The sequence below is a fragment of the Myotis daubentonii genome, chromosome 3 (genome assembly GCF_963259705.1).
Source record: "Myotis daubentonii chromosome 3, mMyoDau2.1, whole genome shotgun sequence".
NCBI lineage: Eukaryota > Metazoa > Chordata > Mammalia > Chiroptera > Vespertilionidae > Myotis > Myotis daubentonii.
In genome coordinates this window covers 107,507,775-107,530,819 of record NC_081842.1, presented here as the reverse complement: position 1 = coordinate 107,530,819, position 23,045 = coordinate 107,507,775, and the positions used below count along the sequence as shown (strand labels likewise).

At 41.7% G+C, this 23,045-nt stretch overlaps 1 protein-coding gene and 1 pseudogene across 7 annotated transcripts in view; one reads left to right on the top strand and one right to left on the bottom strand.

Moving 5' to 3' along the window:
* Nucleotides 1-22,345, bottom strand: part of HLTF (helicase like transcription factor) — a 158,217-nt gene extending 135,872 nt beyond the window's left edge. For 3 of the 7 annotated variants that reach the window (XM_059688190.1, XM_059688191.1, XM_059688195.1), the window contains exons 1-2: nucleotides 22,105-22,344; nucleotides 20,770-20,980 (exon numbers count right to left, since the gene is read on the bottom strand). In XM_059688190.1, the coding sequence (XP_059544173.1) occupies nucleotides 20,770-20,980; nucleotides 22,105-22,124 (231 nt within the window). In that variant the 5' untranslated portion in view covers nucleotides 22,125-22,344. Of the gene's footprint in view, nucleotides 1-20,769; nucleotides 20,981-22,104 lie in introns of all 7 variants that reach the window. The other 4 variants (XM_059688192.1, XM_059688196.1, XM_059688193.1 and 1 more) reach the window with 2 other exon arrangements.
* On the top strand, nucleotides 4,126-6,255 carry LOC132229345 (angiogenic factor with G patch and FHA domains 1-like; annotated as a pseudogene).
* Nucleotides 22,346-23,045: the final 700 nt, after the last annotated feature.

The window sequence follows — 23,045 nt, the reverse complement described above, 5'->3', positions numbered from 1 at the left end:
GCAGATGTAGCCATACTTATATCAGACAAAATAGATTTCAAGGTAACAAGAGACAAAGATGGGCATTTTATGATGATAAAGGGAAACACTGTATCAAGAAACGTAACACTTCTTAGAGCACCAAAATATATAAAGCAACTACTCACAGTACTGAAGGGAGAAACAGACCAAAACAAAATCATAGTTGGGGACCTTAATACTCCATTGATAACTCTAGATAGATCATCCAAACAAAATCAATAAAGAAATATGGGCCTTAAATGACATACTAAACCAAATGGACATAATTGACATTCATAGAGTCTTTCATCTAAGAACATTATATAATACATTCTTCTCCAGTGCATCTATTCTCAAGGATAGACCAAATGTTGGGTCAAAAAACTAGCATTTAGAAAACAAGTTAATGAAGATTGAAGTTATAACTAGCATACTCTCTTGCCACGACACTATCAAATTAGAAATCAACTGTACAAAGGAAGTAAAGAAACCCACAAATATTTGGAAATTAAATAACATACTACTAAAAATGACTGGTTCAAAAAAGAAATAATGGGTGAGATCAAAAGATATAGAGAGATAAATAAGAATGACAATATGACATTTCAAAACTTCTGGGATGCAGCAAAAGCATCCCAAGCCTATCTCAAGAAACAAGAGAAATCCCAAGTAAACAACCTAACATCTCATCTTAGAGTACTAGAAAAAGAAGAACAAGATTAATCCAAGGCTTCTGGTCAAGATGGCGGAATAGGTAAGCACAGTACTAGAATCCTGTCACAACCACATAAAAAATACAACTAATCTTCAGAACAACCATCATTCAGAATCACGTGAAATCTAGATGAATGGAAGTCCTACAACTGGGGAATTAAAGTAGCCCCATCGAGACTGGTAGGAGGAGCAAAGGTGTAGAATGGGTTGATCCCACACCCATGTGAGGCAGTTTTTAATTAGGGGTTGGGGAGGATATCTTCACTGTGGAGGTCCCCCACTAAGAAGCGAGGGGTCTCAGCCCCACTCCAAACACCTCAGCCCAGAGTTCCAGTGCCAAAATAGAAGTCTCCATAACTTAGGGCCATAAAAACCAGTGGGTATTGAGGCATAGAAAGACAAAGGCTGCTGGAGTCCCAGGCAGTTCCTCTTTTTTAAAAAAAATATATTTTATGGATTTTTTACAGAGAGGAAGGGAGAGAGAGAGAGATAGTTAGAAACATCGATGAGAGAGAAACATCGATCAGCTGCCTCCTGCACATCTCCTACTGGGGATGTGCCCGCAACCCAGGTACATGCCCTTGACCGGAATCGAACCTGGGACCTTTCAGTCCGCAAGCCGACGCTCTGTCCACTGAGCCAAACCAGTTTCGGGGAGGCAGTTCCTCTTAAAGGGCCTGCATACAGACTTACTTGGGCTCACTTCCTCTGAGCTCCAGCATTGGGGTAGCAGCTTGAAAGGAACCAGGGACACACGGGGAGAAACTGAATTATCTGGCATCATGGCAAGAGCTGGGGGAGCAGCTTTCTCCCAGACAAAAGTGGTGGCAGAGGCCACTGTTCCTTTCCTGAGCCCTCCCCACCACAGTACTAACAGACGGGTGCCATATCTGAGTCTCCATCAACCTGGCTCACACTGTTTGCCCTGCCCTGGTGATACCCTGAGATCCTGCCCCACCCAATTTGTGGGCTCATCCAAGCCATTTCCAGTGTTTTTCCCATACAACTGGTCTTTCTAGCTAGCCTCATGCTTCAGACTTTCCTAAAATGTCTCAAATAAGCAGCTCACCTCAATATTCTCTGTACCTCTCACTAAGTGGCCTCAGGCCCAGCACTAGAAGCAGCCTGCCTTGTTTCACACCTTAGCCTCTCCTGGTCACCTCCAAGCCCATCACAAATAGCAGCCATCTGCAGATTGATTGGTAGCTCGTGCTGTGTAGCCTTAGGCAGGGTATAGGCAGTGTCTAACTTTGCACCTCCTAGAGCCAGTGCACCCAGTGGACTGCTTCAGATCACAACAGATTACAACCCTACCATCATGATCAACACACTTAAGGAGTACCAAAGCCTCACTGAAGCAAGTCCTATGATCCATAGCAGTGGTCGCCAACCTTTTGGACCTCATGGACCACTAGTGGTACACAGACCACCAGTTGGCAATCGCTGCTCCACAGGGTTGACACCTACACAGCAGCTCCTCCACTGTAGTTGCTGCTGGTCCTTACAGCCAATTGGCCTGGGGATAAATCCTTTCTAGTGACGCCAACAGCAATCAAGGCTCAACTGCAATAGGACAGTGCACACAAGGGCACACACAGATTAAGTGACTGTCAACAGCATGACAAAGGACTTAGAAACCATAAAAAAGAACCAGTTAGAAATGAAGGATACACTAAATGAAATGAAGAATAATTTATAGGGAATCAACGGTAGAAGATGCCAAGAATCAAATCAGCAATTTGGAATATGAGGAAGCAAAAAACACCTAATCAGAAGAGAAAAAAGTATCCAAAAATAAGAAGATAGTGTAAGAAGCCTGTGGGACAACTTCAAGCCTACCAACATTCATATGTTGAAGATGCCAGAAGGAAAAGAGAGAGAACAAGAAATTGAAAACATATCTGAAAAAGCAATGACAGAAAATTCTCTTACCTGATGAAAGAAATAGACATACAAGTACAGGAAGCACAGAGAGTCCCAAATAAGATGAATCTAAAGAGTCCCACACCAACACAAATCCTAATTAAAGTGCAATAGGTTAAAGACAAAGAGAGAATCTTAAAAGCAGCAAGAGAAAAGAGTTAGGTACTTACAAGGGAGCTACAATAAGACTGCCAGCTGATTTTTCAACAGAAACTTTGCAGGCCAGAAGGGAGTGGCAAGAAAGTCAAAGTGATGAATAGCAAGGACTTATAACCAAGATTACTCTACCCAGCAAAGCTATCATTTAGAATTGAAGGTCAGATAAAGAGCTTCCCAGACAAGAAAAAGCTATAAAGCAGATCATTACCCCCAAACCAGTATTACATGTCATGTTAAAGGGTCTTCTTTTAGAAAAAGAAGGAAAATAAAGATTAAAAATATGAACAATAAAATGGCAATAAATAAATATCTATCAACAATTGAATCTAAAAATCAAATAAACAAGCAGAACAGAAACAGACTCATAGATACAGAGAACATTTTGACAGTTGCCAGATGGGAGAGGGGTACAGGAAATGGCTGAAAAAGGTTGAAGGGATTTAGATGTACAACATATGGAATATAGTTAATAATATTCTAATAACTAAGTATGGTGTCAGATGGTATGAAAATTTGGGGGATGATCACTTAGTTTTATAATGTCTAATCACTGGGTGTACACCTAAAACTAGTATAATATTATCTGTCAACTGTAATTGAAAAATAAGAAATGACATAAAATAGCATCCTAAGGTTAGCAGAAGAAAGGAAATAATAAAAATTAGGGCAGAATTATATGAAATAAAGTACAGGAAAAAGTACATAAAAATTTAATACAACTAAAGACTGGTTCTTTGAAAAGATTAATAAAATTGACAAATCTCTGCCTAGACTAAGAAAAAAACAGAAAAGACCTGTATAAACAAAATCAGAAATGAAAGAGAAAAGTTACCACACACATCATAGATATACAAAGGATCATACTAGCAAACTATATGCCACCAAATTCAATAATCTAGAAGAAATGAATGGGTAAGTTCCTAGAAATATATAACCTTCCTAAACTAAATCATAAAGAATTAGAAAATCTACATAGACTGATCAGCAGTGAGTAACTTAAAACAACCATCAACACCCCCCCTCCTCCCTGCCCCTCAACTCCCTGAGTCGCTGGGGAAGGTATTTACCAATAAAGTTTTACTATTTCAAAGCCCGGAGGATTGGGCTGGGTCCATCCGCCTTCCCCTGTTCCCTGGATAGTTGTCCGCAGTTCCTCTCAGCTCCAGGCTTCCGAGCTTCAGGCCATCATGGCCAGGGGCTGCTGCAGTCGGGCAGGTTTGAGGTCGCCTTTTGATGCCCGCATGCTCACGTGGCTCCTGGGGCCGCCAGCGTCCACCTCCATTTGAGCACAGCGCCTCCACACCCACAGGCTGCCTGGCGCCGGACCCCATGGCATCCAAGGCGCCATCTCCTTTATTGTCACTGTCGCCACCCACCTTCCCCAAGCCAGAGCTGGCCCAGTTCAGGCAGAAGGTGGAGAAGTTGGAACACAAATTGCGGAGCTGCAAATGGCAGGTGTGGGAGGTGGAGAAGCTTTTGCACCACACGGAACAGCTGTACCAGAGCACCGAGAGCAACAACAAGGAGCTCTGCACCCAGGATGAAGAGCTCAGTAAAATACTCTATTGTGGGAGAAACTGAGATAATAAGGAGTCTCATGTAGAAGTACAAACAGAACCACCCTCATTGCTCAATCTCAGATTATTATCAGTTCAGCAAGATCAGAATATCGAAACTTCTGCTTATAATTCTAAAGACCAGTCACAAATAGAAAATGATGCGTATGCTGGTACAGATGTAACAGAAAAGGTTGAATGTGGACAAGAGGACCATTTTGCCTCAAATTCACAGGAGCCAGCATCTGCATTAGCAACAGAAGATGCATCTTTAGAAGTTTCATCATTAGCTGAAAGTTTGAGAGCTGCAGCAGAAGCTGCTGTATCACAGGTGGGATTTAGTTATGATGAGAATACTGGACTGTATTTTGACCACAGCACTGATTTCTATTATGATTCTGAACATCAACTATATTATGATCCTTCCACTGGAATTTATTACTACTGTGATGTGGAAAGTGGTCGATATCAATTTCATTCTCAAGTAGATTTGCAACCTTATCAGACTTTTGGCACAAAACAAAGTAAAGATAAAAAGTTGAAGAAGAAAAGAAAGGATCCAGATTCTTATACAACAAATGAGGAAAAGGATTTGAATTCAGAAGATCAAAAGGCATCCAGTGTTGAACATATAAACTGCAGTGAGGGAGAAGATTGTGCAAATGTGAAAAAGAAGGCCAAAATAGACATTCATTGCAAAAATAGTTCCCATGAATTCACAATTCCAGTTATCGGAAAGACTACAGAATTTCCTCTTAATGAAAACATCTATAATTTGACTTCATTTAAAGATGAGAAAACCATAAAGATTGATAGCGAGCCAGAAGAAGGTGAAATTCTAGACTCTCAGACAGAAGACAGTTATGACAAAGACATTACCGGTGAAAAGATGTAACTGCAGAAGATACTGAGGATGAAGATGAGGAAAAAATCTGGCCCCGTTGTATTGGAGTAATTGTTATTAGATCACCAGTGTTGCAGACAGGATCACTTTTTATCATTACAGCTGTAAACCCTGCTAAAATTGGAAGAGAAAAAGATGAAGCATACTCTCCAAATCCCTGAAGTTAGTGTCAGTAAGTTTCATGCAGAAATTTATTTTGACCATGACTTACAGTTAGTCCTTGTAGATCAAGCAGTCAAAATGGTATAGTTGTTAATGGAAAACAGATTCTTCAACCTAAAACTAAATATGATCCTTACATACTTGAGCATGGAGATGAAGTGAAAATTGGAGAGACTGTGTTGTCCTTTCACATTCACCCTGGCAATGACACCTGTGATGGCTGAGAACCAGGGCAGGTTAGAGCTCACCTTTGTCTTGATAAGAAAGATGAATCTTTTGTTGGTCCAAGCAAGGAAGAAAAAGAGTTGGAAAGGAGAAAAGAGTTAAAGAAAATATGAGTAAACTATGGTTTACAGAATACAGACTATGAAGATGAAAAGGCATTGAAGAATCCAAAATATAAAAATAGAGCAGGAAAATGTAGGAAGCAGATTGGAAGTGAAGGAACTTTCCAAAGAGATGATACTCCTGCATTTGTTCATTCTCAAATTACTGAGTGCAACAAAGATCAGAAAATGTTGGAGAAGATAGGTTGGAAAAAAGGGGAGAGAGCCTAGGGAAGGATGGTGGAGGAATGAAAACTCTGATCCAGCTTCAGCTTTGACGAACACATGCAGGCTTGGAGACAGGTAAACCATCTTCAATTGAAGATGATCACCTTCTCCAAAACAAGAGCAAGAACTAGGAGAGAGCACGAGAGAGGTTTGCTGAAAACTTCCCAGAAACTAAGCCTCGAAAAGATACACCACAGACCATGCCTTGGGTCAAAGGGACTGTAGAGTGAAGGTCAGTCCTAGGACACAATTCAAGCTTTGGAAACTCTTATTTCATTGCAGAACTTTTCCCTACAAAAGAGCCAGTGGCACGAGGGAACTGTATCACAATTTACCCCCTCGTGATTCAGAAATGTATAATAAAGTGTGGTTTGCAGCTTTTAAACATTTTTTACAACTAATAATTAGTGAATGAATCAAGTTATTCGATGAATGGATTAAAGTTCACAGGGCATGATTAGCTTATCAAACTTTGTATTTTATCTTGTCATTTATAAAACCCACATAAGTAACTACCATATTGGCAAGTTTCATATCCCCACTAATGATTTAAATGTACATTTGTCTTTGTCTCCATATGTTCATTATGCTGAGAAAATACAGGTAGTGGTGCATAAATTTTATTATCCTTGAAATAACATCAATTAATATTATTGAAGAACTAACAGGTGACATATAGAAAATTAGTCTTGCATTGTTTTCTTCTGTGAAGAATCTGTTGATTTGTACTATATATTAAGCATTTACATTGGTATGTTTCACAGATGAAATATTTAGATATGAACAATTGAGTACAGTATTGAAATATTCAATGTGCTGGCATTTGTAGTTTTGATAAATCCCATTGCTGGCAATGGAGTTTTGCCAGATAAATCTATTTCTAATGCCAACAGATTATCTAGCCAAAGCCTGAAACTCAAGTATTTATTGCAATTAAAAAATAATAATAATAAGCTGCCAAAATGCCAACTATATAGGAGGTAGACAGCTATCCCAAGATATCAACAAGGCCTGTATGCTCACAAATTGATGCTGTTGTTTTTATATCACCTAATTGTTATTGATTGAATGTATATAAAATGATTTTTTATATTGTTACTAGAGGCCCAGTGCACAAAAATTTGTGTACTTGTGGGGGGGGGGGTGGCCCTTAGCCCGGCCTGTGCCCTCTTGGAGTCTGGGACCCCTTGGGGGATGTCCATCTGCTGGCTTAGGCCGGCTCCTTGGGGGACTGGGCCTAAGCTGGCAGTCAGACATCCCTCTGGCAGCCCGGGAGCCCTCAGGGGATGTCCACTTGCCAGCAGGAGCAGACCTAAGCTGCAGTCAGACATCCTTAGTGCTGCAGAGGAGGCGGGAGAGGCTCCCGCCACCACCGCTGTACTGGCAGCCGTCAGCCTGGCTTGTGGCTGAGCAGAGCTCCCCCTGTGGGAGCGCACTGACCACCGAGGGGCAGCTCCTGCATTGAGTGTCTGCCCCCTGGTGGTCAGTGTGTGGCATAGTGACCAGTCATTCCCAGTCGTTCTGTTAGGGTCAATTTGCATATTACCCTTTTATTATATAGGATAGAGGCCTGGTGCATGGGTGGGGGCCGGCTGGTTTGCTCTGGAGGGTGTCCCGGATCAGGGTTGGGGTCCCGCTGGGGTGCCTGGCCCACCTGGGTGAGGGGCTGAGGGCCATTTTCAGCCCTTTCAGGGTGAGGGTCCCTGCTGGAGTGCCTGGCCAGCCTGGGTGAGGAGCTAAAAGCCGTTTTCAGGCTGGCCATACCCCCTTCAGGGAGCAGGGTCCTGCTGGGGTGCCTGGCCAGCCTGGGTGAGGGGCTGAGGGCTGTTTGCAGGCTGGCCACAGCCCCTTCAGGGTGGGGGTCCCCATTGGGGTGCCTGGACAGTCTGGTTGAGGGGCTGATGGCTGTTTGCAGGCTTGCCAAACCCCCCAGCAGGGACCCTCACCCCATCAGGGTGTGGCCAGCCTGGGTGAGGGGCTGATGGCTATTTGCAGGCTGGCCACAGCCCCCAGCCACCCAAGCTCCCAGTGGAGGCTGGCTGGAAGCAGGTATCTGGGATTTATTTATCTTCTATAATTGAAACTTTGTTGCCTTTAGCAGAGCCCACAGCTGGCCAGGGCAGGCGGGAAGCTTGGCTTCCTCCATCACCAGGGCAACCAAGCCTCCTGCTTGCTCCAGCTCAGTGGCTGCTGGCCGCCATCTTGGTTGGGTTAATTTGCATATGGTCATTCTGATAGGCTGGTGGGTGTGGCTTGTGAGTGTAGCGAAGTTACGGTCAATTTGCATGTTTCTCTTTTATTAGATAAGATTAGCGGTCTGGTGCAGCAATTCGTGCACGGTGGGGTCCCTCGGCCTGGCCGGTGATTGAGGCCTATTGGGGGGCAGGCCGGCAGGGGGGAGGGACCACAGGAGGTTGGCCGGCCGGGGGGAGGAGCCACAGGAGATTGGCTGGCTGTGGGAAGTTGGCTGTGCGAGCGCACTGACCACCAGGGGCAGCTCCTGCATTGAGCGTCTGCCCCCTGTTGGTCAGTGAGCATCATAGCAACTGGTCGACCAGTCGTTCAGTTGTAATGGTCACTTAGGCTTTTATATCTATAGATTATCCTTATGGTTTCCTAGTGGGAACAATTATCTGTCTCCCCAGACCCTTTCCCTTATTAGAAATGAAAAATTTAACTTGCGTACCTACCACTCTTTCCCACCTACTAGACCAGTGATGGTGAACCTTTTGAGCTCGGCGTGTCAGCATTTTGAAAAACCCTAACTTAACTCTGGTGCCGTGTCACATATAGAAATTTTTTGATATTTGCAACCATAGTAAAACAAAGACTTATATTTTTGATATTTATTTTATATATTTAAACGCCATTTAACAAAGAAAAATCAACCAAAAAAATGAGTTCGTGTGTCACCTCTGACACGCGTGTCATAGGTTCGCCATCACTGTACTAGACAATAATATTCTGATTATCACTATGATAATGAAGTTAATGTTTTGTTGGCCACACACTGGTGATCTTCTACTATCAATATATACTTTGGTACACTTTTTCAGGCTATCTTACCTGACAAAGAGGGATTATGCAAATTGATCATCATGCCATAACAGTCAAGATGGCTGCACCCACAGAGGAGGCAGGGATTCCGTAACAGAAGATGGCTGCACCCCCAGTGGAGGCTGAGTTCCCCTAACCAGCCTTAACAAGCAATCAGCAGGGACATGAGGCTGGCCCCCCACCCCAGCACCAGGCTGGGGGACCTCAGGCCGTGCCCCCCACCCGGCAGGGCTTGACGGGGGACCTCAGCCTGCAGCCCCCACCTGGCAGGGCTTGATGGGTACCTCAAGGCGTAACTCCTGCCCCGCCCCGGGCCAGGGGACCTGAGGCTGCACCCCCCACGTGGTGGGGCTTGACAGGGGTAGGGCCGGCCAGGTCTGGATCTAGCCCAATGGGAGTGGGGCTGGCCAGGTCTGGGTCTCACATGATTTCAAGGTGCATGTGGGTGGCGGAGACTTGACTCTGGTTCCCGTGGCACGCCCCAGACTCTGACAGGAGGAAGATTTTCATATACATTTTTACTAATTTTCTTTCATCTCTGACACTTCTATTATAGAGAAAGGGCAAATAGCAATATTAAAATATTTCCTCTAATTAATTCCCTTTTAATGTGCACGAAGTTCCTGCACCGGGTCATTAGTATCTATTATAAAGGACCTATCTTGGACAAACTCCTCCAAGAACACTTCCCTAATAATTCCCCTGGTAGAATTATATATGGATCTAATCTACATGAGTATTTTAGATGTGTATTGTCTAAATATAGGAACGGATGAAATTAACTGCCGAGGAGAAAAATTGGAATTTCTGGATAATAGTAGATACTTGTTTCCTCTGATATCAGTGGTTCTCAACCTTCCTAATGCCACGACCCTTTAATACAGTTCCTCATGTTGTGGTGACCCCCAACCATAAAATTATTTTCATTGCTACTTCATAACTGTAATTTTGCTACTGTTATGAATCATAATGTAAATATCTGATATGCAGGATGTATTTTCATTGTTACAAATTGAACATAATTAAAGCATAGTGATTAACCACAAAAACAATATGTAATTATATATGTTTTCCGATGGTCTTAGGCGACCCCTGTGAAAGGGGTCTTAGACCCTTCCTTGTCTACTACTAGACATCTTCTGTTCCTAATCAATGTTACTGGTTTAATATTATTGCTTTTGGTCTTGGCATGTAAATGTTATACTAGATGCAGAAAAACAAAACTTAAGCAGCAAAAGATTTGGATCATGGTGGCTCAAAAATTGGAAATGCTCCAAGATATTTTTTAACAAGGACATATAGGATCTGACTGCCTCCCATTCACCTGTCTTTTATTTTGAATAATAATAATTCTACCTTAAGTGCCATCTAAGGTTATGGTCTTGCCCCATTCCTAGTGATCTACCCTGTTCAGCAAGACATGCTGATACTGAGACATCCTAGGAATGAGCCTTCCTAGCATCGTGGGACTCCATTATCCAACCAAAAGGTTGGTCATCAGTGCATCCTTCAGATTAATATATGACCAAAAAGGGGATATGTATGGACAAAAGGGGCCACATGCTAACCTGACAAGCTCAGGGAAGACCTGCATGGCAGTCTTGCAAACTCAAAGACCTAAAGTAATCACAAAGGATGGTCTGAAATTAAAACTTTAACTAAAAGCAGTTATGGTAGTCAGTTATGTGCTAGGCCTCTATCTTCCCTGACAAGGTCAATCTTTACCTTAACTGAGCCTATTGTTTTTTTCCATCTAAAATAACATACTTGTGAAATGTCAGAGTAACTTCCCTTTTTTCCAGACCCTTGGGCACAACCAAATGTGCCTGGGTGCCAGGACAGAGACCATAAATTCCTTCATTGTTATTGTTATCATGTTAATTGTTGACTGTTGACTATCCTTTACTCACCTAAGTAAAAGAAGTATGTGTCTATCATTTTACTTTTTATTCAATCCCAGAGGTTTCCCCTGCTTTGCTTTCTCCTATTCTATCACCAATGGATTTCATGTAACCCACTTACATCTCCTCCTCGATTGTAATGTATAAAACAAGGTGAAAAAAATCGCCATTCTCCGGGGTATTATGCCAATCTGTTGAGATTCTATGTCCCGGCAACTGTCGGCAACTGTCGATCGACAGTTTGGCTCAAATAAACTCACACTAATTCTTAAAAAAAAACTTCCCCCAAAATAAAAGTCCAGGACCAGATGACTTCACCAGTGAATTCTACTAAACAATCAAAGAAGGTATAAAACCTATCCATCTCAAACTTCCAAAAAATTGAAAGCCAGCATAACCCTGATAACACAACCTGACAAGGATAACAAAAAATGAAAACTACAGACAAATATCTCTGATAAACACATATGCAAAAACCCAAAACAAAATATTAGCAAATCAAACACAATACATTAAAAAAAAAAATACATCACTGTCTCACTGTCAAGTAGTGAAACAGGAATTTTAGGGGTAAAATAGGACAGATTTAGGAAATTTTGGAAATTAAGGGGACCATGGAAGAAACACAGGGCTGCAGAGCAGCAGAGGTGTATTTCCATAGAATAGGGGACACTGAAAAACTGAAACAGGTACATCTCCATAGAATGAGGGAGCTGGAAACAACAAAAGGTCTATATTTACAAAATAAAGAGAAGGAAGCCTTTCATCCAAAGGGAATAGGAAAACAATAAGGAAGAAGTGAGGGAGAACTTCACATGTCCCATTTGAGGTTCAATCTTTGAGCCCAGGAGTAACTATAGTAACCAGTCTAGGGGAATAGTGACCAATCAGAGGGGATATCAAGGCACCAGGATCTGCAGCCTTTATAAGCCATAGGGAAAAAGAACTCAGTGGGAACCTTTCCCCCTCCCTACTTGGAAATCCATTCTGTGGGACTCTTTCCCTCTCCCCATGTGGGAGTCTGTACTTATTCTTCAATAAATCTCCACCTTTGCTATACCACTTTCTGTCCATAGACACATCCTTCAATTCCGGCGGACAAAGAATCCAGGTGCCAGTCCAAAAATTATGTTTCAGTAGGGTTCATTCCAGGGGCACAGGGATGGTTCAACATACACAAATCAATCAATGTAATATACCACATTAACAAAAGAAAGAATAAATATCATATGATCTTATCAAAAATGCAGAAAAAGCATCTGATAAGATATAATATCTATTATGACTCACACACTCAAAATAGAAAAAGAAGGAAAGTACCTCAACATAATAAAGACCATATATGACAAACCCTCAGCCAATATCATACTCAATGGCAAAAACCAAAAACTTTTCCTGTGAAATCAAGAACAAGACAAGGATGCCCACTCTCACCACTTTTATTCAAAATACAGGGTGTCCCAAAAATTTTATACATACTTTAACAGTTGACAGCTCAATTTTGAAAATGAAATGTATTTTAATAAACACTACCTTTATAATGATTCAAAGTGTGTATATACATTTTTTGGGATACCCTACAGTTCTGGAATTCCTACCAAAGAGCAATAAGGCAAAAGAAGAAGAAAGAAAAGGCATCCAGATCAAGAAGTAAAAGTGTCGCCCTAACCGGTTTGGCTCAGTGGATAGAGTGTCGGCCTGCAGACTGAAGGGTCCCAGGTTCGATTCCGGTTAAGGGCATGTACCTTGGTTGCAGACACACCCCCAGTAGGGGGTATGCAGGAGGCAGCTGATCGATGTTTCTCTCTCATGGATGTTTCTAATTCTCTATCCCTCTCCCTTCCTCTCTGTAAAAAAATCAATAAAATATAAAAAGAAGTTAAAATGTCACTTTTTACAGACAATTCTATACATAGAAAATTCTAAAGACTCTACCAAAAAACTACTAGAAACAATAAACAAATACAGTCAAGTTGCAGGATACAAAATCAATGTACAAAAAGTCCACTGCTTTCCTGTATATTAACAAAAAACTCCAGAAAAACAAATGAAAAGAACAATTCCTTTTGTAATTGCAACCAAAAGAATGAAATACCTAGGAATAAACTTAACAAAGGATATGAAAGACCTATATCCTGAAACTACAAAGCTTTATTAAAAGAGATTGAGAAAGACACAACAAAACTAAAAAATATTCCATGTTCATGGATTGGAAGAATCATCATAGTTAAAATGGCCATACGACCTAAACCAATACACAGATTTAATGCCACCTCTATCAATATCCCAGTGTCTGTTTTTTTGTTTTTTTGTTTTTACGAATGAGGCAATTTATTAACCCAGCATTTGTTCTAATGCTTCATTTTGGCAGCTGCCATTTGCCCTGCGATTCTGTCCAGATCTCTCTGTCCCTGAGGTGTCAATTTGTGGCCCCCATCCTGATCCTTTTCCACCATTTTCAGCCCCTCCAGGGCTTGGAGGACCCTGTGAGCCACGCTCGTAGAGCCTCTGCTAAAGTGGCTGGGCATGACACAATTTCTCTGTCATCCTCCACAAATCTTGGTCATGGAGCCAACCCCAGCACCTCCCGGAAAGTACAGATGCCGCGCTGTGGAAGCAGCTTGTGTGTAGAACCAATTCTCATTGTAGGGAGCAACCTCTTTATGCTTGGCCAGCTTGACAGTGTCCACCCACATTCAGGGACTTTCAGCTTCCCGGACTTTTTGAGGAAAGTTGCCAAAGCTCTGACGAACTTATGCTGCTTCACGTTGTTATACCGAAATTCAGCGGGTCCAATAGAAAACGCCACAACCAAAGGGTCGAATTTTGGAGCTTTTATTTCAAAGCCCACGGCGACCGCGAAGGGCTATTGCCACTCCAAACCTCGCAGTCCCGAAATGAAATTAGGGGTAAGCTTATAAAGGCAAAAAGAGGAAAAAAAAAAACTCTAGGATTGGTGTCGTGAGACCCATTTCAAGGCCTGGCCCAGGTCCTGCAAGATAGATGATTTAAAAGGGAGCAGTGACCAGACCATAGACTGGTAAGTACGTACAGCAGATTTCCGTCACAGGCCCAAATTTCCAGCCCCCCACCCCCACCCCGCTTCACTTTCCCATTATTCAAGCAAGCATATTTACAGAAGCTAGAAATAGCATAGTTACTTATCTGGTTTAGTTATATCCTGGAATTAACAGGTCAATGGACCATCTGTGCCTGAGAGGCAGTCCTAACAAAATTTATGGGAATAAAAAGGAATGCCTAAGGTTCAGGTAGAGGGCAAGGGGATGAAAGGAGTCAGTTCTTTCAAGGTCCATTCTTCAATGTCTTTTACAATAACTCCGAGCATCATGCAGCCTCTGTGCTGCCAGCCAGGGGAAAGGGCCCAATGTCATTTTTAAAGAAATAGAACAAAAAAACATCAGATTTGTATGGAACCACAAAAGACCCCAAATAGCTAAAGCAATCTGAGAAAAAAGAACGAAGCCAGAGGTATCATACTACCTGAATTTAAATTATACTACAAAACTACGATAATCAAACAGTATGGTACAGAAGGAAAAAGACACACAGAAAGCTGAGATATAAAATCACATGTATATAGGCAGATAATTTTCAACAAAGGAGCCAGAAACACACAATGGAGAAAAGGAAAGCCTCTTCAATAAATGGTGCTAAGAAAATTGGATAGCCACTTGAAAAGAATGAGATGAGATTACAGTTTGTCCCCATTTACAAAAATTAATTCAAAATTAAACAAAAACCTAAATGTAGGATCTAAAACAATAAATTACAAAGAAGAAATCATAGGTACTAACCTTATGGAACTTAGAGAACATTTTATGAACTTGATTCCAAAGACAAGAGAAGTAAAAGCAAAAACAAATGAATGGGACTATATCAAACTAACAGCTTCTGCACAGCAAAAGAAACAAACAATGAAACAAAGAGGCAGCTGACTGAATGGGAGATATCTGCAAACAACAGCTCTGACAAAGGTTTAATATCCAAAATATATAAAGTACTCATAAACCTCAACACTAAACAAATAAACAATCCAATTCAAAAATGGGCAGAGGACCTGAACAGACAGACACCTCTTCCAAGAAGACACACAAATAGCCAACAGACATCTGGAAAGATGTTCAACCTTCCCTAACTAGCAATTACGGAAATGCAAATCAAAACTGCAATGAGATACCACCTCACACTTGTGAGAATGGCTATTATCAACAAGGTAGGTAATGACAAGTGTTGGAGAGGTTGTGGAGAAAAAAAAAACCCTCATTCACTGCTGGTAGGAATGTAGACTGGTACAGATGTATAGCCACTATGGAAAATAGTATGGAAGTTCCTCCAAATATTAAGAATATAAAGTTACCATGTGACCAAGCAAACACTCTCCTGGCTATCTGAAAACATATTCGCAAAGATAAATGTTCCCCTATGTTCATTGCGGCATTATTCATGGTGGCCCAGACATGGAGGCAACCAAAGGGTCCTTTGATAGAGGACTGAAGAAAGAAGATGAGGTACATATACACAACTGAATACTGCCATAAGAAAAAATGAAATACTGCCATTTGGTGACAACATGGATGGACCTTGAGAATATTATGCTAAGTGAAATAAGTCAGTGGTAGCCAGAGGAAGGGGGAAGAGTGGAGGGGGACTAAAAAAGCTTAATATATAGTAACAGATGATTTGACTTTGGGAGACAGTGTAATATACAGATCCTATATCATAGAAACGTATACTTAAAACCTATATGATACTATTAATCAACATCACCCCAATAAACTTAATTTTTTAAAATTTTTTATTGATGTTAGAGAGGAAGGAAGAGGGAGAGCACAAAAGAAACATTAGTGATGAGAGTGAATCATTGATTGGCTGCCTCCTGGCATGACCCCTACTGGGGATCGAGCCCGCAACCTAGGCATGTGCCCTGACCAGAAATCTGACCAGGAATCAAACTGTGACCTCCTGGTTCATAGGTCAAGATTGAACCACTGAGCCACACAGGTTGGGCAAATTTAAATTTTTTTTAATTGAAAAATTCTCTTATATCTTGTTGAGGTTATTTCTCCTCCCTGCACCTGCCCTAACAATCACCAATCTGATTGCTATCACTATAGATTAGATCAGCTGTTCTCAACCTGTGGGTCGCAGCCCCTTTGGCGGTCGAACGACCCTTTCACAGGGGTCGCCTAAGACCATCCTGCATATCAGATATTTACATTACAATTCATAACATTAGCAACATTACAGTTATGAAGTAGCAACAAAAATAATTGTATGGTTGGGTCACAACATGAGGAACTATATTTAAAGGGCCAGAAGGTTGAGAACCACTGAATTGTATTGTAATAGAGCAGGGTTGGGGAGCCTTTTTTCTGCCAAGGACTATTTGGATATTTATAACATCATTCTCAGACCATACAGAATTATCAAGTTAAAAATTAGCCTGATATAATTTGTCAAACATTTAATTAATTTACCCTTAATGCCTTGGCAGGGCCAGACCAAATGATTTTGTGGGCCTTATATAGCTCATGGGTTGGAGTTGTTTTAGAGCTTCATATACATTGAATCATACCTGAATAAGACTGTCTTTATTCAAACTCAGTATAATTCAGATATTTATTGAGTCAATTTTTTTGAAAATATAATTTTATTTGTTTATGACAGGAAGGGAGATGGAAAGAGAGACAGAAACATTATTGATGAGAGAAAAATCATTGATTGGCTGCCTCCCTCATATCCCCTACTTGGGATGGAGCCCTGAACCCAGGCATGTGTCCTGACCGGGAATCTAACCATGACCTCTTAGTTTATAGGATGACACTCAACCACTGAGCCACATCAACCAGGCTATTGAGCTGATTTTGGCAACTTATACATATATACACTGAGTGGCCAGATTATTATGACCACCTTACATTTGTAGGCAAATTAGCTATAATTTCGCGCTGAAGTTGCTAGAGGACCAGACCATTATAAATAGGGAAGCAGGTTGTTTACCACGACAGGAGCGATTTTTCTGAAGATATGGGTAAATAATGCAATTTAACAGCCTTTGAACATGGATATATTTGAACATGAGTGGCCAGATTATTATGACCATCTGACGTTTGTAGGCAAATTAGCCATACACTGCATTGTATGGGATATGGAAGCCAAAGGCCTGTTCAAACACCTTTGCTGTCTACAGTTACCAAGATAAAATGTCTCAAATTTGCACTGGAACACAAGAATTGGACAGTTGAGCATTGGAAAAAAGTCATGTGGTCCGATGAATCACATTTCCAGTTGCATTATGCAGATGGCAGAGTGAGAATTGGGCGGAAACAGCATGAAAGCATGCACCCCACATAGTAAAATCAATTGATGCAGAAAAGGCATTTGACAAAATCCAACACCCTTTGTTGATAAAAACTCTCAGCAAGGTGGGAATTGAAGGATTATACCTTAACATAATAAAAGCCACATATGACAAACCCACAGCCAACATTATACTCAATGGGCAAAAATTAAAACCATTTCCCCTAAGAATAGGAACAAGACAGGGATGACCACTCCCACCACTCCTGTTCGACATAGTACTGGAAGTACTAGCCATTGCAATTAGACAAGAAGAAGAAATAAAAAGCCATCCAAATTGGAAAAGAAGTAAAACTATCCTATTCGCAGATGACATGATACTGTACACAGAAAACCCTAAAGACTACATCAAAAAATTATTAGACTTAATATATGAATTCGGCAATGTAGCAGGATACAAAATTAACGCCATGAAATCTATGGCATTTCTATACACCAATAGTGAACTTACAGAAAGAGAGACTAAAAAAGTAATCCCATTTACCATCACACCAAAAAAATTAAGATACCTAGGAATAAACTTAACTAAGGAGGTAAAAGACCTGTACTCGGAAAACTACAGGACACTGAAAAAAGAGATAGGACATAAACAGATATAAGAACATACTGTGTTCATGGATTTGTAGAATCAACATCATTAAAATCTCCATACTACCCAAAGCAATCTATACATTCAATGCACTCCCCATTAAAATCCAACGGCATAGACCTAGAACGAACTCTCCAAAAATTCATCTGGAATAAAAATTAAAAAAAAAAAAGACTCCGAATAGCTGCAGCAATCCTGAGAAAGATCAAAGTAGGTGGGATCTCAATACCAGATATCAAGCTGTATTACAAAGCCACTGTTCTCAAAACAGCCTGGTGCTGGCACAAGAACAGACATATAGATCAATGGAATAGAATAGAGAACCCAGAAATTGACCCAAACCACTATGCTTAATTAATATTTGACAAAGGAGACATGAACATACAATGGTGTCAAGACAGTCTCTTCAATAAATGGTGTTGGGAAAATTAGACAGATACATGCAAAAAAAAAGAAAGAAAGAAAGAAAGAAACTAGACCACCAACTTACACCATACACAAAAATAAACTCAAAATGGATAAAGGACTTAAACATAAGACGGGAAACCATAAAAATACTAGAGGAATCCACAGGCAGCAAAATCTCAGACATATGTCGAAGCAATTTCTTCACTGACACAGCTCCTAGGGCAATGGAAACTAAAGAGAAAATAAACAAATGGGACTACATCAAAATAAAAAGCTTCTGCATAGCAAAAGAAACTATCAACAAAACAACAAGAAAGCCCACTGCATGGGAGAACATATTTGCAAATGTTATCACTGATAAGGCTTTAATCTCCAACATTTACAACTTAACAAAAGGAAGATAAAGAATCCAATCTAAAAATGGGCTACAGACCTAAATAGGTACTTTTCGAAAGAAGACATATGGAAGGCCAAGAGACATATGAAAACATGCTCAAAGTCACTAGTCATCTGAGAGTTGCAAATCAAAATGACAATGAGGTACCACCTCACACCTGTCAGAATGGCTATCATCAACAATCAACAAAGGACAAGTGCTGGCAAGGATGCAGAAAAAAAGAAACCCTCGTGCACTGCTGGTGAAAATGCAGAACGTGCAGCCACTGTGGAGAACAGTACGGAGTTTCCTCATGAAACTAAAAATGGAACTCCCATTTGACCCAGTGATCCCACTTCTAGGAATATATTCCAAGAAACTAGAAACACCAAACAGAAAGGATATATGCACCTCTATGTTCATAGCGACACAATTCACCATAGCTAAGATTTGGAAACAGCCTAAGTGTCCATCAGCAGATGTGTGGATTTAAAAACTGTGGTACATCTATACAATGGAATACTATGCTGCGGTAAAAAAGAAGGAATTCTTACCATTTGCAACAGCATGGATGGAACTGGAGAGCATTATGCTAAGCGAAATAAGCCAGTCAGATAAAGATAAAATATCACATGATGTCACTTGTTTGTGGAATATAATGAACATAAACTGATGAACAAAAACAGATCCAGAGTCAGAGAAGCATCAGTCAGACCATCAAACCTCAAAGGGGAGGTAGGGAAGGGTGGGGGTAAGGGGGAGAGATCAACCAAAGGACGTGTATGAATGCATATAAGCCTAACCAATGGACACAGACAACAGGGGGGTGAGGGCATGAGTGGGGAGTGGGGAGGCAATGGGGTGATAAGGACACATATGTAATACCTTAACCAATAAAAAATATATATATATTGAATAAATAGTACCCAGCAAATCATCAAGTCCACATAGGTGTTTGTTTAATAAATAGTTTTTGCAACAACAACAACAACAAAAAAAAAAACACCTAAAAATAAACAATTCCCCTATCTAGTAAGGGCTATCTTCCTAAATTAAAAATATTAAAATGTAGCCCAACCAGTGTTGCTCAGTGGTTGAGCAGCGTCCCATGAGGTCACAGATGTATTTCTAGTCAGTCAAGGCACATGCCCACGTCACAGACTCAATTCCCAGAAGGGGCATGCAGGAGGCAGCCAATCAATGATTCTCTCTCATCATTGATGTTTCTATCCCTCTCTCCCTCTCCCTTCCATTCTCTGAAATTAATAAAACCATATGTTGTTTTTTAAATTAAAGTGTAGAAATGTGCTGAGGGGCAAAAGAAGAGAAAGCAATGGACTGACTTGGAAGTCATTTTATAAATGTACATTACAGTTTCTGTGCCTTTTGGGCAAACCATGTAACCCTCCTGAGCTTCAGTTCTTCAGTTACAGAAAGAAGATAATAGATGCCCTATATACCTCAGAGTCAATGTAGCCATCAAATGAGACCTTACAGAAAAAAGTGCTTTGTATATAACTAGTATGATATAAATGTAAAGGAATATTAGTCATTAGATATTTAACTCTTGACCATATATATTTCAATTATTTAAAGTAAAAACAAAATCAGCCCTAGCTGGTTTAGCTCAGTGGACAGAGCATCGGCCTGGGGACTGAAGGTTCTTCAGTTCCATTCCGGTCAAGGGCACATGCTGTGGTTGTGGGCTAGATCCCCAGTAGGGGGCAGTCTCTCTCTCCCTCTCCCTTCCTCTCTGAAATCAATAAAAATATATAGTAAAAAAAAATTAAATGCACATATCACCATCTAATTTTTATTTTCTAGGTTAATACCATAAATACATCACATTTTTTTAAAACATATTTTATTGATTTTTTACAGAGAGGAAGAGGGATAGAGAGTTAGAAACATTGATCAGCTGCCTCCTGCAACCCCCCACTGGGGATATGCCCGCAACCAAGGTACATGCCCTTGACCGGAATCGAACCTGGGACCCCCCAGTCCACAGGCCAAGCTCTATTCACTGAGCCAAACCAGTCAGGGCAATACATCACATTTTAACTTAATGTCTAAAGTTATACTCACTACTCCGGTGTAATAGCGTAGTCCAACAACATGGCCTCTCAAAGTTCCAAATAAAACTGAATCTAACTCTTCATCACTAGTTAGGAAGTCGTCTGGAGGGATAATATCTTGGAATTCAAAACGGGGAAAGAAAGTTGGATATGAGAGGCGTGAAAAATTTCCATGGACTCCACCATATTGGACAGTCTGCAAGTACTTCCAAACAGGATCTCTATTTAAAAAAAAAAAAAAAAGGCAGAGGAAAAAACTTTAAATCAAGTATTTTTCAAAGGCTATACCATATTCACAGGCCAATTGTTTTCTCACACTTTATTTCAACAAATTAATTCTTATGTGGGAACTTTTGTATAAGATTAAGAAAGTGTTACTCTAGTTAAAGCAGGATTTGAGTGAGTCGGGGAGGTTTCTTCTACCCCCAGATATTCAAAATGAAAAACCCAGTAAGGGTTCACAAATCTTTTTCCTAGTGATTATCTATTTAAATTGAAATGTATGTGATGTCTGTAACTTTATATGCCAAAATTTCAATGGAGCTTGAGCTAGAAGAGACTTGCAAATATACAGAACTATTATTATATGTGAAGCAGTTTGCATAATTACAGATAACACATTCAGCATCCATTACTTTAATTCCTTCCTTATCTTATTCAGGTATTCAAACCATGCCACCATCAGAGGATGACTGACCCAAAACCTCCCACTCTGGTTGGTTAAGGGTAATTTTAATCCCCTTATAAATAACTGTTTCAGGAACGCGCATGTAAACCAATTTGGATACAGAAAAGTAAGGGGGAAGTCAGCTGGGGAGGCTTCCAGGATGTTTCCACTCTCCTAAGACCAGATGGAAGGTGCTTCCCCTGCGTTTTCCTTGCAGGTCCTGCAAACCTCTTTTGGCTCCTCTGCAAATATATATTTGCACGTCAGTGTATGCACATAAACTGTGAGCTACTTAGGGTCAAGGGCTTTCCTACTTGGCCCTTTATTCCGAGCACAATGCCTAATGCACAGTGGGTTACTAATGGGTGTTTCGCTGAATAAAGCACGGTAGAGATCCCCGCTAAGGATTGGAGCTTTGAGCCCCAGACCCTTCCAACTCCCCACAGCCCTTGACGGAGATTTTTCCAAGGCCCTGGCACCAGACTCGCCTGAGGAGCCTCCCCTCACCAACCAAGATTACGCGTTTACTTTTCCCGAAGATATATGAGCCACCAGCAAAACGAATACATGCGCCCAAATCGCGAGGGAACAGCGAAAGGAACGCGGGGAAGGTCAGGTTCATTTGGGGACACTACCAGGCCGTTACCTCCCTGCGTCCCACTCCCTCCATCCCTTCACCTCTTGAACATCCAGGACATGGCGCAGGGTGGGTGACGAAGGTGACGCTTGGGCGCCCGGGGTCGTTCTCGAGCCGCCTGGATACACCTCCTTGCGGGGCCTGCGGTCAGAAGCCGCCCACACTTTCCGAGCGCCCGAGGAAGGGCGCTCTACGGAGAGATAAGTTGCCGCGAGTCTAGACGTCGAGCCGTCTCCTCCCAACAACAACCCGGGAAACCGCCTAGGCTTTGTAACTGGCACTGGCAACACTCAATCACGAGGCGGGGCCTACGAAGGCGAACCAATCAGTACGGAAGGGAGGGCAACTCCGCCCAGCTCACGGATTCAAAGACCGTGGGCGGGGTCCCGGCTTCAGGGGATGTTCATCCGGGTTCTTCCCAACCCGAGGCGGGTGCGCGGGAAAGTCCGGCAACCCCACCTGTCCGAGTGCGGTGCCCGCGGCTCCTTGGACTCCCTGCCTGAAACAGAGGGAGACCACGCTCCTCTTCGCTGTGTTCCCCAAGTCCTAAGCCTCAGCGCCACTCCTCAGGCCTCGCCTCATCCTGCTTCTAACTTCCTCAGCATATTATCTATAATAACTAAGGCGTAATATGGTGATTAGACCGGACTCCCTTCCCAACGAAGCCAGGGCTGCGAGGGAAGCCCGTCCGGGGTACCTGCCGGCGGCCGGAGGGAAGCCCGGGTCGGGTGCCAGGGGGAAGCCAGTGCTGGCAGCGGGGGAAGGAAGGCCTGCTCTCGCAGGAGTTTCCTGCATCGGGCCTCTAGTCTATATTAGGGTTTTCCCCTGAATAAACTCCCCGATTTATGAGCGGTGGGGGTACCAGCCAGATAATTTCACTTCCTGCGGTTAACCCTGTGTAGTTGCCTTCAAAATACTCATTTTAAACCCGTGGGCTAAACTTTGAGACACACTCAGTTCAGAAGAGCTTCGCTGAAGTTTG